This window comes from Helicoverpa armigera, chromosome 22 (assembly GCF_030705265.1).
Source record: "Helicoverpa armigera isolate CAAS_96S chromosome 22, ASM3070526v1, whole genome shotgun sequence".
Taxonomy (NCBI): domain Eukaryota; kingdom Metazoa; phylum Arthropoda; class Insecta; order Lepidoptera; family Noctuidae; genus Helicoverpa; species Helicoverpa armigera.
The window spans coordinates 7,079,382-7,094,058 of record NC_087141.1 but is presented as its reverse complement, the minus strand read 5'-3'; the positions used below and the strand labels follow the sequence as shown (position 1 = coordinate 7,094,058).

The 14,677-nt window shown below is 36.5% G+C and overlaps 1 protein-coding gene and 1 long non-coding RNA gene across 5 annotated transcripts in view; one reads left to right on the top strand and one right to left on the bottom strand.

The window, feature by feature from the left end:
• Positions 1-730: 730 nt before the first annotated feature.
• The window catches only part of LOC110380063 (fructose-bisphosphate aldolase), a 143,872-nt gene continuing 129,925 nt past the window's right edge, over positions 731-14,677 (bottom strand). For 2 of the 4 annotated variants that reach the window (XM_064040292.1, XM_049843467.2), the window contains exons 3-9: positions 14,550-14,641; positions 7,946-8,120; positions 5,837-6,040; positions 5,546-5,661; positions 5,357-5,456; positions 4,990-5,189; positions 731-1,446 (exon numbers count right to left, since the gene is read on the bottom strand). In XM_064040292.1, the coding sequence (XP_063896362.1) occupies positions 1,351-1,446; positions 4,990-5,189; positions 5,357-5,456; positions 5,546-5,661; positions 5,837-6,040; positions 7,946-8,120; positions 14,550-14,641 (983 nt within the window). In that variant the 3' untranslated portion in view covers positions 731-1,350. Of the gene's footprint in view, positions 1,447-2,959; positions 3,918-4,989; positions 5,190-5,356; positions 5,457-5,545; positions 5,662-5,836; positions 6,041-7,945; positions 8,121-14,549; positions 14,642-14,677 lie in introns of those variants that run through there. The other 2 variants (XM_021339926.3, XM_049843466.2) reach the window with 2 other exon arrangements.
• Positions 8,772-10,259, top strand: LOC135118394 (uncharacterized). The gene is made up of 2 exons (XR_010277554.1): positions 8,772-9,246; positions 9,289-10,259. It is a non-coding gene; the product is annotated as an uncharacterized LOC135118394 (long non-coding RNA).

Below are 14,677 nucleotides of genomic sequence, written 5' to 3'. Positions count from 1 at the left end.
ATGGTGTCATTTGTGTCAAAGTTTAATAAACTTTGCAGTTTATGGATCATTTGTAAACGTCATAATTTCAGAAGCTAATTAGGTAAATTAGCTAACATAGGTATTAGGGCTAGAAACTTAACATTTTAGCGCTTGTTATAAGCGTCTATTTAGGAAGGGTCTGTGGATTCTGAACTTTCTCAAAATACGAGTGATATCGTGGCATTTACTAAACTATCCCTACACAATACTACGGAGGTGTTAGGTTTAGGTCAGGTTATTATACTTAATCTGAAATTTCACATCAGTGTGGAATATGGAAGGGTGGGTTGGTTACACTAACATCATTTAAATATAACCGAACCATATAACCAGCCGTCAAATTGCTGACTTGACCAAAGGGCAATTTCACCAGGAGAAGTCGAATTGAAATATTTCTAATTTACATTGAAATATTTCTAATTTAAAATCGCTGATCCCTGAGCAGCAAGGATCAATTGAGAAGATAAAGATCCCTTTCTCCAGTCAAGTTCTCTTTCTCTGAGCAGTAAGAAGCCAAGTTATTTATTGTATGTAGATACTTTCATGAATTCAAGACAACAATAGTACCTACAAGTGATCTGAAGATCAGATAAACTCGACATATTGCACTTTATCACTTTATCTTTGTTTTTTCTTATTTCCTTGGTTTTCATTGTCAGTGGGTACATAATATATACTTAGGTACATCTAATGAAATGAAACAAAACTACCTGATCAAATATTAATATATTTTATACTCTTAAACATATCAAAATAGTATACAAACTAAAAATGATATTTAAAAAATCAATACATACAAAATTAACATACATGATGATCTGATTTTAAAAATAACATTTATATACCATGTTCTTTTTTTGTAAATAAATTAATATCAAAATCTAATAATTTCTATCTTAATAGCACTGTAACAACATTTATTTATCAACCACTACAGTTAATGCGACTATTAAATACAATCTCTAAATGGTTTTTCAATAAATAACTGTCGAATCTAATTTTATTACAAAAATGTATGCGTAGACATACAATAAGCAAAAAGTTTGATAATATTCAAGTGTTCTGTGTCTTAAAATCTAACATTTCGCTTATAACCTCTTAATGTTACGCGCCATCTTTTAAATTTCATATGGAACTTCATTTGGCGCGTAAGACGACATTCTCAATTTGAAATCTGTCTTTCGTCGTCTGATATTCTCGTCACGTTAACGGAACTGAACAAGCTAGCGTGTGAAAATTTTGTATAGTCTGTGGTGTTTTTAAGATATTGTTTTATCGCGTATTTTTCTACTGAAACTAGCGATATAGTGTATTGAATGTGTTGTGCGTTTAGTACGCGTGGTTAGCAACGAACAGACCGGCATCGGCGCCCACACCTGTTACGGATCCAGCCACGTATTTGCCTTGCGACGCCTGGCCGTTACCCTGAAAAGAACAAATGACATATTTTTAGTAAATAATTTTAAGTGTGGCAACACTTATTAGTAGCGTTGCCAGACGATTATATCGTAGTAGATTGATAATAGAGTTGTAAACTTAATTTCAAGATTTCCTTGTTATTATGTCAATGTTGCCCTTACTGAAAACAACAAACAGACTTTCACACTATCTTATGGTGTCTACACACCAAAGCCGCTGAGGCCGGCGGCCCAAGCCGCCGGCCGTATTTTGTACAATCATGCCGCATGACCTTACAAAATACGGCCGGCGGGTTGGGCCGCCGGCATCAGCGGCTTTGGTGTGTAGACACCTTTACAAACAAACTCATTACTTAATAATGCATACCTCATACCTTATTTCATTTTGTGGCAACACCCATACTTTGTAACTTTGGGTGAATCTATCATAAGTTCAAGGCCAATATACATAAATTAACTCTATTTGTTATTTCACTTATATCTAGAATGACAATTAGCTATTTTGAGTTTATCAACCACTCCTTAAAATCTTATTTTTCTAGCATTCTAGTTTTGGAAAATTTTGCATTCTCATTCGCAAAAGAATATTTTTAATAGTTACATATGGAAACGTCTTGAAGAAACCTGGGCTTATGTTTATTATCGCCTTGAACAAGCATAGTGATTAATGAGCATTCCTTATCTCTATGAAGAGAGATCTGCATCCTGTAGTGTGACGTAATAAAATGACTGATTATAACGAGGAATTTGATTGAATTGAGGCAATAACGATTAAAACTAGATAAATAGAGACTTACGGTGAGTAGCACTATATAATTATAAGAATTACCGAACCAATTTCATTTTCAGTTGTCAGATTGTGGGACCGAATAGGCGGCCGGTTATAGTTTTATTAAAATGGTGTTACTCACAACACAAGAAAATAATATCTCACATATTATTTATGGACTTTTCTTATATATAAGTGAAATGTATACCTACGATATAAAACATTAGGTTTGCTTTATGAAAGCCATTTATTCAGCACTGACCATAAGTTCTTAGTGGAAGCGAAAAAACATCCACCTTAGATGGCCAACTCAGGAAATCTTATTTTATTTTAATCAGACTGAGATTATTTATAAAATTGGCCTTGTAGTGTTATGCAAATTAGCTAAGCCTCCATTTTGGCTTTCGACATTGTCCTCCGTTTATAAGAAACTATTAGTATCTATCTACTCTGATAAAATTCTTATTCTCTGTCAGTCATCATCCCAATTACTAACCTCTTTTTGAACCGAAATGAAAAAAGGTAAGTTCCCAAATTAGAATTACTAAATAGTTCTTAAATTAGAATGTCAGTGAGTTACTATCGATATTAAATACCTACTATCTTCTACTCATCTATTTTTATTAATTGGATATTTAATTTATATTCTTTATCATGCAACATTACTGGACTACTTTCTACTCCAACAAAACTAGATACCACAGCTCATACAACACAACTACATGTAAAAGGTGAAATAAATGTCAACACAAACAATTATAATTATTTATTTCAACAATGTTATACACACAAAGCAAATAGTGTTGGTACTACACACTATTCAAGCATACTATTGGATAATACATGCAAACTATAACACGTTTAAAATTAGAACGAGAAAATGGCGGTTATTCTGTTTTTCTTGCGTGTCATGATCATCTGCCTAGCCTTTTCCCAACTATATTGGGGGTCGGCTTCCAGTCTATCTGAATGCAGCTGAGTACCAGTGTTTTACAAGGAGCGACTGCCTATCTGACCTCCTCAACCCAGTTACCAGGGCTACCCCAAGTTTTCTTACGTGTCGCTTACACTTATTTGTAAGTAAAAGATGAGTCGCCGCCATTTTGTTTTAAATTTTAAACGTGTTATCATGGTTTTTTACGACTAAATGTTGTATTATTTGTAAATGAAAACCCATTTAATGATAAAATTGTGATGTTTTTTTTCTTTACACTTACCTGATTCAGGATACGAGTTAAGTGTTATGAAGTTAGAACCTTTACAAATAATACAACTGGCAAAATCGGTCAAAATTGGTCAAGGATTCAGTATTAATAAATTTTATCTTGATTAAAAACAACTTAGCATAAATATATAATTATAAAACTTAAAGAGTAAAAAATAAATGCCATATTATGGATCACAATTCGAGATAAAATTTGTGATTTGATCAAAATTAAACAGCTTTCATTCTTTATGGAATGTAAAAGTTGCAATCCGACTTTTTTTTATAAAATAACTTCATTGTATTTGAGACTTCGCCCAAAGCAGCCATTTAATTTAATTCGACCATAACATGGCAAAGTATTTAAGTTATTGACGAAAAAATAGTTCTTTGTTTAACATAAAACTTTCTAGTAGGCATGCGATTTAACGAAGTTGGACTTGTCAGCTGCCAACGATGGGATGGACCCAGCTTCGTACTTGCCAACGCAAGCCAAACCATTGGCCTTCACGATTGGCAAAGAAATGGCGTCCATATTTAGATGTTTGAATTTGGAATGCCAATGCCGACACGTGATTGGTGGGTTAAGGTGTGCAGGCGCAGCGTCGTTGGTGCAATGTCGAATGAGGATTGGGGAGAAAAAAATGTTTATTAGTTACTCCTGTATTTAAGAAATAGTTTGCATGCAGCTAGTGTAAAATAACGATAAAAATATCCAATGATTTTGAAATTAAACTTGTAATAATCTACTACATTACAGATTATTTTGGGATATTTGACATTAGCTACATACAAAATTACTAGATATATTCTAAGCAAATTAGTACACACATATAAGACAAACACAGGACAACACAAATGTGCAAAATATGCATGCATAAATAATTGACTAAAAAGTCAAACCAGTGTTAGGTGCAAGTAGGTATCCTAACTTAGTTTTCAGTAAAGTCAGTATTTTAATGTGAATGTTTTGCAATTGGTTATATACTTACCTGACCTGTCATACCTGATATACTAATCTACTCTACTGTACTATAATGTAATCTAAGCAAGCATCTTACATTGACGAAAATTTTAATAGATTTTATTTATGTTATTGCGGTTTTACGAGAGTTAAAAATGGACGAATAAAATTATATACCAGTTACGTAGCAGCAACGTTTGACCATATTTTTTTTTTGTTTAAAAAAAGCCTCTTCATTAAAAGGGTGATTGAATTTCTCACATCTGGTAGCACTGAACTAAATTGCTGTCAAAACATTAGTTCCTATTTTGGCTACCCGCACAATTGGCTCGGTAGGCTTGTGCCGACATCCTTCATAAGCTAAAGTCCTGGTACCTAGCCTTGTAGTTTTTTAAAATTGTTCCTCTATGGACATACTCACATCTCTCCTAATATCTCAATGCCTTATTTTGTCAAAAATACTCAAAACTCCACTATAAAAAAATCTCACTTCCTGTCATAACATCTATAATCTCATACAATCCTAGTACAACGACACTTTCAATCTCATTGACCACCTTTTCGTTTACCCATATATCCTTCACCTCATGTCATCCTAGTACAATCAAGTCACCTTAGCGCGCTTGATGAGCTCCTGCTGTCCAGCGAGCACGTTCTCAGGCTTGCCGGCCCAGGCCCGGAGGACGGAGGCCTGGAGGGCACGGCCGTAGCTGAAGGTGAGGGCCCACGGCCTCTTCAGGTCGACCGTGTTGATGGCATTCAGGTTCACTGACGCCTCCTCTTCGGACTGACCGCCAGACAGGAATGTTACTCCTAAAATGTGGAACAAGAAATAATCAGTATGTCTTTTAAATAAGCCGCACATATTGAACATGTATGTGTATGTATAATAAAATCAGAGTTTTGGCGAAAACTTCTAGGAAACAGTAACCTGGAGCAGGAAAAGATTGCAGTAAGAGGTTATTGAAAGAGTTAAATACCGGGAACGGCAGCAGGCACAGTCCTGAGCAGAGCAGTGACGGTGGCGCGGCCAATGTCCATGGGAGTGTAAGTCTTCTTGCAGCCTTGACCGGGAGTCACCTGAAGAACAACGCAGAACAAGTTATAACACAAATACACATACATAAATATGTACTAGGGCGTTAGAAGTAAATAGGAGATGTACAAACCATGTTGGGCTTGAGGAGGGTACCCTCGAGGTAGACGTGGTGGTCGCTGAGTGCCTTGTAGACGGCAGCCAAGACGACCTCGGTCACCTTCTGGGCGCGGTCAAGGTCGTGGTCACCTAGAAGAAATAAAACAAAATGTGATAACTTTTGCAATACACACACACACACACATACACACGTAATAATGTATTTTTTACATAGTAGCTAATTTGTAATAAAGACATTTTAAAGAACCCAAATAAAAAAGTACTAGGAGCACATAAACACACAAGAGTTCACTCGTTCACTGACCATCAGGCAACACCTCGGGCTCGACGATGGGCACGATGCGCTGGCTCTGGCAGATGGAGGCATAGCGAGCCAAGACGTTCGCGTTCTCCATGATCGCCTGGTAGGAAGGAGTGAAGCGGCCGATCTTGAGGACACAACGCCATTTGGCGAAGTGGCAGCCGTCCTTCTTGTACTGAGCGCAGCGCTGGGCCAAGTCATCGAGACCTGGGAGAGGATAACGAAAATGGCATAAAAAATTTGTAAAGCCAGAAATATACAGCTTGAACTTTAGTAGGAAGCTTTTAGTTTCATTTTGTAGAAATTTCGATAAAGATCATCCGGATAATCATTATTGTCACTGTCATGATAATTAGCAATTTAAAACAAAAATGCACGAAAACTATTGAGTCATGTATGACACGCCCAAAAAACATTGTTCCATTAAGAATCTGATGCAACTCATATTTTCAATAACAAACAGATAACAAGATAGGTTATCTCAATACTTTTACACAACAAAACAATATAATGGAGTAAAAATATACTGTTTATCGACCCTAGCGACCACATACACTCTATAATGTTCTTTGATTGAGTGTAATAAGCTGAAAAGATTGGAACACAACAGATTGATTAAAAACAATTGCCACTGGCAATTTGGTCGATTTCAACATGTTTGAATACTAGGAGAACAAAAAATTGAGGAGGTGCCCACTGCCCAAAGCTAGCCTTAGTTTGCTAAGAATCTTTCTGAACTATGAATCAAGTTCACTTTGCATCCTGTATGTGCTTCTAAACTACACAGACGGTGAAAAAAAAAATGATTTAATGAGCTCTTTATAAAAACTAAACAAATCAGTATTGTTTTCGTTGTTTACGTCCAGAATATCCAAAAATAGCATTTTGACAATTTTATGTTAACTTTATGCATGACAACACCAGGGCCGCATAACAACTAATTGTTTGTGTCATCATTTGAATATCAATCATAATTAACAGATAGAGAATGTTGTCTAATTACAAAATGACTTGTTTACGGATTTGAGTAAGAGATAAGAGGAGATAAGGGGCAGTCGAGCCCCCTCGGCCTCATTGACACAATCATGATGAGTATTTCTATGTAATATTCCAAAATTGACACACCCACTGTTCATTTTGTTGCTAGGCACCTACCTACATAAAATAATATGAATACTTCTAAATAACTGTGAAATTGAGCCTTTTATTTTAGTTTTGCGCAAGAGAATATATTTTATCAGATTGAAATTACTTCAACGGGCATTAACTCTAAATGTAGAAGGCCCAAAGTTCATAAAGTTATCTATAAAAATTTTAAGTCACTGTGAAGATCGGCCGTTTTTATTTCATGTAAGAACTTGTTTCTAAGGTAAATGATTATCTTGTATTATTACAATCTACGTAGTATGTACATTTATTTATTCTTGAAAACAAAAGACTACAAGTACCGACATCCTTTCAAATCCCCTCTCTATAGATAATAATGCAATAATATAATAATACCGTCAATACTTGTTGATAACAACTATCTTACTTCCAGTCTGTACAAACCAATAAAATATTCCTTAAACCAACAATATTATCGATGTGCATTTTAAATTAAATGTCGAAGTTTAAGGATTTGGTATTTCAAAATATTGCCTTGACATTATAAACTTTATTTAAAGAAGAATAAGGATCATTTCCTGTTGGCAACATCTATAATGTAATATTCAAAGAACCGGTCATCGACTCAAAAGGGGCTCGCGACTGGTTTATAAATTCTGGCTAAAAAGTATTCAGACAGACAGGTTTTGACATCCAAAGGTTTTGGCAGGCGGTTGTAGTAATAATTTTTGTCTCTCAAAACATGACATCTAAGGATCTAAACTTTGTATAATCATGAAGAAATATAAAGAGAACTAAAAACTACTTTTTCCAATTCTATTGGGGAGGGCTTCCAGATTAACAGTTCCGGAGCTCAAGTATGCAGAACTGGCAACCGTAAGTATATCTAACCTCATCAACCCAGTTACCCGTACAACCCGATAGCCCCTTCGTAAATTTGGTTGTCAGATTCTCTCGCACAACCATGTAAGAATAAGAAACAAAATTATATGCTCAATTTCTTACCCTGAGTGGTGCACTCATCTTCAGAGCCGAACAGGGGCACAACACCCTTGTCGACCTTGATGCCGGGGATGATACCACGCTTCTCCAAGAGGGCTACCAGGGGCGTGCCATCATCAGCCTTCTGGTAGAGAGTCTCGTGGAACAAGATCACGCCGGAGATGTTTTCGGAGACCACCTGGAAAGAAGATGGGGTTTTAGGAGATAGAAACATGTTATGAACATTTTGGATATTGGATAAAACAGCTAAGGGAATATAGGTATAGTTGAAGATAGATTTTGAGCGATAAATTGATGTGGGTTTGAGTATGCGGGTGAAACAACAGGAAACAACGTTTATCGGACAGACATCAAGTGGTACTTCATCTAATCAGTCAAACAGTTTATCAGAAATTTTGAACACTTCCATTTATTCCACGACTAGCTTCTGCCAGCGACTTCGTCCGCGTTAGAGTCGGACTTCGTGCAAAGAGAGAAAGAAATAATAAACACCAGCCCCTCCAATTATCTAAATCTATGCGTACCTACTACTACTTTAAGAAATAAAATGTAAACTATTAATAATTTGTAATTTGAACGAATATTTAAACACTACCAAAATAACTGATAGGTACCAACCTATTTTATAAAATAACAACAAAAGAAAGTTAAAAATAAATTATTTAAAACCTAAAAGTCGCGCAATAAGGTTGAACACTCTGAACGCCTATTCGCATCAATCGCACCAAGAGCCAAATATTGTATGAAACTCGCGCAGCCACCGCGCCGCGAGCCGCGTCGAGCGCGGCGACAGATGCCCAAAAATGATCCTTATAGCGTGATTCAGTATTCACGCGCGATGGCTTATCCGTTTTTCGTGTATAACTTTGGTGTTTCTTCACCGATTTATATGGATCTTTTTTTAATGAATAGGTAATACTATTAACTATTTTTAATTCGTGTGAGTGAGAGTGTTATAAACGTAATAGTAGACAAATATAATCAGAAAACTCCAAACTGCTAAGCTACCGAGAGAGTTTTACGTGTTATTGTGAGTCAACCATAAAAGATAGATATATACTGTCATGGGATATTTTTTACATAATTTTATGAAGAACATTTCCGTCATACATGGTTTCTGTGTAGCTGTAACCATTAGGGTTGCACACGCGACGGAATCTTAAAAAATGGAGTAACTTCTCCCGTTTTCCCAACATTTACCTTCACTGCTCTGCTCCTATTGATCGTAGCGTGATGCAAAGTATCCTATAACCTGCCCAGGAGTATGAAGAATCATTGTACCAAGTTTCATTGAAATCCGTCAAGTAGTTTTTGTTTCCATAACGAACATACAGACTGACAGACAGACAGACAGACAGACAGACAGACAGACAGACAAAAATTTTTCTGATTGCATTTTTGGCATCAGTATCGATCACTAATCATCCCCTAATAGTTATTTTGGAAATATATTCAATGTACAGAATTGACCTCTCTACAGATTTATTATAGGTAAGTATAGATTATCCTTCTTTGATATTATCAACATTGTTGCAGTTTTTGCTGTTTTTTTTGCGCGAATTATGGGGACGCATTTTACAAAGCAGCGCAGCGCACCTCATTTACAGCTTGAGCCTCGTTTTAGTGAAGGCAGGTCCATTTAATTTCGGGAAGCAAGCCTGTAACCCTTGAAATCCAGAATACCTACCTGCACCAGACATTTTATACAAAAGTCTTGTTATAGACTAACGTAATACAATCATACGATCACAAACCAGCTCTCAACGTAAGCCGGAAATTACAGGTAGAAAGTTATTTCTATCGTATCGTGCCATATCTGTCTCGACCGATCTCAAGAAAGCAGTCAGGCGCCATGACGCTTAGAGAAGTCAAGACATTCACCTGCATATGCCAACAATTTCAATAACGTATGTTTGTTTATTATTGGAATGGTATGTATGACAGAGTATCACCTGTTCAGGTTAAGTACAGATATTTGCGTTGCAACATTATTTGGGATGATGCAAAAGACCGGAAGCCGACCACAACACAGATGGGAAAAGGATCGGGAGATGATGGGATATGATGGGATGAGATGATGGGATATTTGGATATGTACTACCCGTGCCAATAAAGAATGGGATTAGAAATGGCGGCGCATCTATTCACTTCTCGCTCGCACATTATTTCCGTCTATACTCACATTCTTTGGTACCGACTGACAAAAAAATAACGACTTTGATTATGCGTTCCCCCCCTTTAGTGATATTGATACGGTAATTGCCGGCACCAGCAAGATGTGAAATTTTACTGGAAATAAACTAAATTATAATATTTATTACATCCTTTTACTTCAAAACTAGCCTTTGCCCACGTGAATGTTGCGCATGCGTAGAAAGTCGAAGAAGAATAAAAAGTAGCATATATGTAGTAGTAAATTAGCCGAAGCCCAAAGAAGGCCTTGGGATTCAAGCTATCTCCATACCAAATTTCATCAAAATCGGTTCAGTGGTTTAGCCGTGAAAGCATAACAGACAGACAGAGAGACAGAGTTACTTACACATTTATAATATTAGCATGGATATTTAAGATTATTTAAAGTTATGAAGAGAAAATAGTTTATATCCAACCTTACCCTCTCCGCGATTCAGGTAATGGTTTTGTTGACAATTTGTGTACCTACGTAATATAGTCTCAAAACGATCACAAAGGACAATGCTATTCTTTGTATGGAAGTTGGGCTCAAGTGTTGCCCACAGTAACTGCATAGTGTATTATGTTCCATAGGCTTATATTAGGTCCCAGGCCAAAGCATTTCGAAATCTATCCCGGGAGTCCTGAGAAAAACTGGTTTGACTCTTATTCAATCTTAAATCAAAATAAGCTTACGAACTCTTAACTATTCCACTTTTATTACCTTAATTAAAATGAATTATATTCATTGACAAATACGAGTTATTGTACACGACAACATTTTTTTAACCGACTTCCAAAAATGGAGGAAGTTTTTAATTCATTTGTATTCTTTTTACGTTTGTACCTGCATAACTCCGTCGTTTACAAACCGATTTCAACAATTATTTTATTGTTTGAAAGGGCTTACTTCCTCAATGGTTCCTTTGTCATCCGGCCCAGGGTCTGGTGATGGAATCTCTAAAAAATCGAGAGCGACTCTCGAAAATTGTAGACACATATCGAGTAAAACCTTGTCATTCGGGCATGTCTCAGACACCACAAAACTGTAAAGGTTTAGATCTGACCTGACAATGGAGACGAAAGAGAGACGAGGGAACTCCTCAACGGTATCTACTAACTACCTCATGTTCGAGCTTATTTTATTCGTCTTGATAAGATTTTACATCACCGCGCAGGCGCCTTGTAGATTTAAACCGTAAATTCAAAAATATTGCGGTAATTGCCTTTTTCAGAAAATCATTGTCAGTTCTTATTAGAATCCAACGCTTTTAGAATTTACTTGAAAATCACATTTTTTTTTAAATAACCAATTCCAACATTTTCCAGTACTGGATCCTGACAGCGAGATCCTGAGCATTGAGATTGTCAATATACATATGAGTAAGACTTATTTGGCAGAAAAGTCTTATCAGATTAATTTCTCGGGACCCCAGGTACCGATTTCAAAAATATTTGGATTTCATGTTAAGAGTGAAGTAAAGAACCTATTTTGACCACTCCCACTACTGGGCAAATGCCAAAGACTTTGTTAAGTGACTATCTAAGGAGAACATTTGAACCGGTTTTTCTCGGGACCCCAGGGACCGATTTCAAAAATATTTGGATTTCATGTTAAGAGTGAAGTAAAGAACCTATTTTGACCACTCCCACTACTGGGCAAATGCCAAAGACTTTGTTAAGTGACTATCTAAGGAGAACATTTGAACCGGTTTTTCTCGGGACCCCTGAGACCGATTTCAAAAATATTTTAATTTCGTGTTAAGAGTGAAGTAAAGAACCTATTCTAACCACTCCTACTACTGGGCAAATGGCTCAGGCTTTGTAAAGTGACTCTTCATGGAGAATATTTGAACCGGTTTTCCTCGGGACCCCAGGGAGCGATTTCAAAAATATTTGCATTACGTGTTCAGAGTGCACTAAGGAACCCCCTGGAACTACTCCCATTGCTGGGCAAACTATGAGCCCAGACCCTGGCATTGTCCTTTAACTAACATAAGCTTTATTTTAATTCATGAAATAACGAAACACTTTCAACGGTAACGATATTTTTTAACGTTATTCAGTTATTAGTTTTTATTGTTATTGCATTGTTATGCTGACGCTCCCAGCTCAATGAGCCGCCATTTCTAATCCCATTCTTTATCGGCACGGGTTGTATTAGGTTTCAGGACCATATTTAGCTTCTTTACATAATCTGTCAAGGAGTTTTCTTAATATGGGTGCTATCCTACTGGGGATATACGAGAGCGTTGAGGTCAACGGCGCATCTGCGCAAAGTTAACTTTTGTTGGCAAGACTTAAACGTTAGTGGGATAGCGGCCTAAGTTTTAGTGGCTTTCAGTCAAACCGGATAGTTCGAACAACTGTTTGTCTGGTCTTGTCAAACCAGTTACAAACACGAACCCCTGAGCGCAACGGATTGCTAAACTTTCGGCTTCTGAACACACTATCTATCTGAAAATCATGAATCGTTTTATGCGTGTTTTGTCACGAAATCTTCAGTCTTGTTAGCAAACCACCTATACATTGTTGGCCAAGTGTGATTGCAGCCAAGATTAATAGTATTAAATGAAAGTATTGGAATTTTATTGAGCTCCAATTTAGAGACAGGAGAAGTCGAATGCCAAGACACTTAAATAACATTGTTATTTCTGTTATGTAAGTATCATTTGCATCACTTTCATTGCACGTGAGTAATATATTTAATTGTTATATGCACGTGATACGTACAACATTCATTCGTCCTACAATGAATGGGATAAAATTGAAACGCATATTTCTTCAAGGTCTGAAACGACAAACTGAAAATAAAGAAGTGGTGCTTAAACTTGTCAATTCAATATGCATAGATAGTGTCACTTTTAAATACAACTTTTGAGCATCCTTCGAGTATTCTTTTGGAGAGGATAATCTTCCAAGTCATTTCATAAAAAATTATGACATTTTCTGGAGATCAAAACCAAAAAATCATAACTGAAAATATGTGGACCACCTACATACATATAGTGGATAACAGCGGATTCCAATAACTTATCTATCGATCTGCTCACTAGAAGTAGGATTTTAACAATACTTGTAAGGGGTCGTATCAAAATTATATTCCTAGTATTCACCTCCACAGTTAGACAATTGAAATCCACTGTAAAGCCAAACCTGAATTCTCACACAAGTACAAACCCTATCGATCGACTTCAAGCCAAGTCATTTGAAGGTCACTTTCGATTATGACGTGACCATCTTCCATGGCATACGTGACTTTGACCCCGTAGGACATTCAAAAACCGTTACGATGACTCCACATTTTGTGGGTCTATGACGCAATGTAGAAAGGAAACGTGGAAGAAGTCAGGCACGCCATATTATAGTCATGTATTCAAGCAAAAAAATACAGTAATTTAGTTCTTGTAATATTTTATACTTCCTAGTTGGACTTAGATTGGAACAAGGAAATTACAGTTTCAGTCTGTCTAGGAAGTTCGAGTGTTCTCAAGGTGAAAACGTAGCGCTAAATAGCTGTGGTCCTTTCTACTAATCTTAAATTTTAGTTTTGAATTATGATGGACAAATATCAAAGGTGCATGTCTAAGACATGATTTTTCGCACTGACGAGTGAGAACAAGTATCTTCAGGTACGATCGTGATAATACATGTTCTAGCCAACATATTGAAATAGATAAGCTACTTTAAATTTAAAAAAAAAAACGCTTGCAAACATGACTTTACAAGTACGAAAACACGTCATACGTTCAGTAATTCCAAAATAACATTCAAATCTGTCGAAAACAAAACCGGTTAATCTGGGGGCACGGCCGCCACACCTCTCTAAAACTTCGTAGGCAAACAACATACGTAACTGAATCCAATTAACATTATGATAACGAGCCGATTTCCTTGACGATAAACAACTTTTTGATTTTTTACATAGGTACTTTTTTTTTAAAAGCAAATGTCATCGGGCTAATTTTAGATTGTTTTTACGATAAGACCTGTTTAAGTCTTTTAGATGGATATCTAGTATTTGATACGGGGGCCAAAGATTTTTTGTTTTTTTTCCAGGTGGTATTTATGCAGGTTGTGTAAAAAATTACCTACACGAAATGTCTGAAAGATCCCTATAACTTTGTACACAAACATGACTGGCAAAATGCGTGTCTATACACCTTTGCGTCACTCTTAGCAGAAAACAGGTTTTGTGGACTTTGTGTTCCTTTCAATAGTGAGACGAGCTGATGAAATTTTTGCGTGTGTTATGAAAAAACTAAAGTAACTTTTTAAATCACATTTAAAAAATTACAACGCGAGTAAAATGAGTAAATACCTAGGTCCTACAGGAAAATACTCAGAACAATAGGTAGTGCTCTGAGCTGTCGGATTTTTCCCAAGGATGTTAAAAACTTCCCTGACAAAAACTAGATAAATATAATTAACTTACGGGGTCAGAGCTGAAGAGCAGCTGGCGGTACTTGCGGCGGTTCTCCTCTGTGTTCTCCACACCGATGTCTTGGAGACGCTTGCCCATGGTACCTGGCAACACATATTACATACCTACTTAGTGAAGTT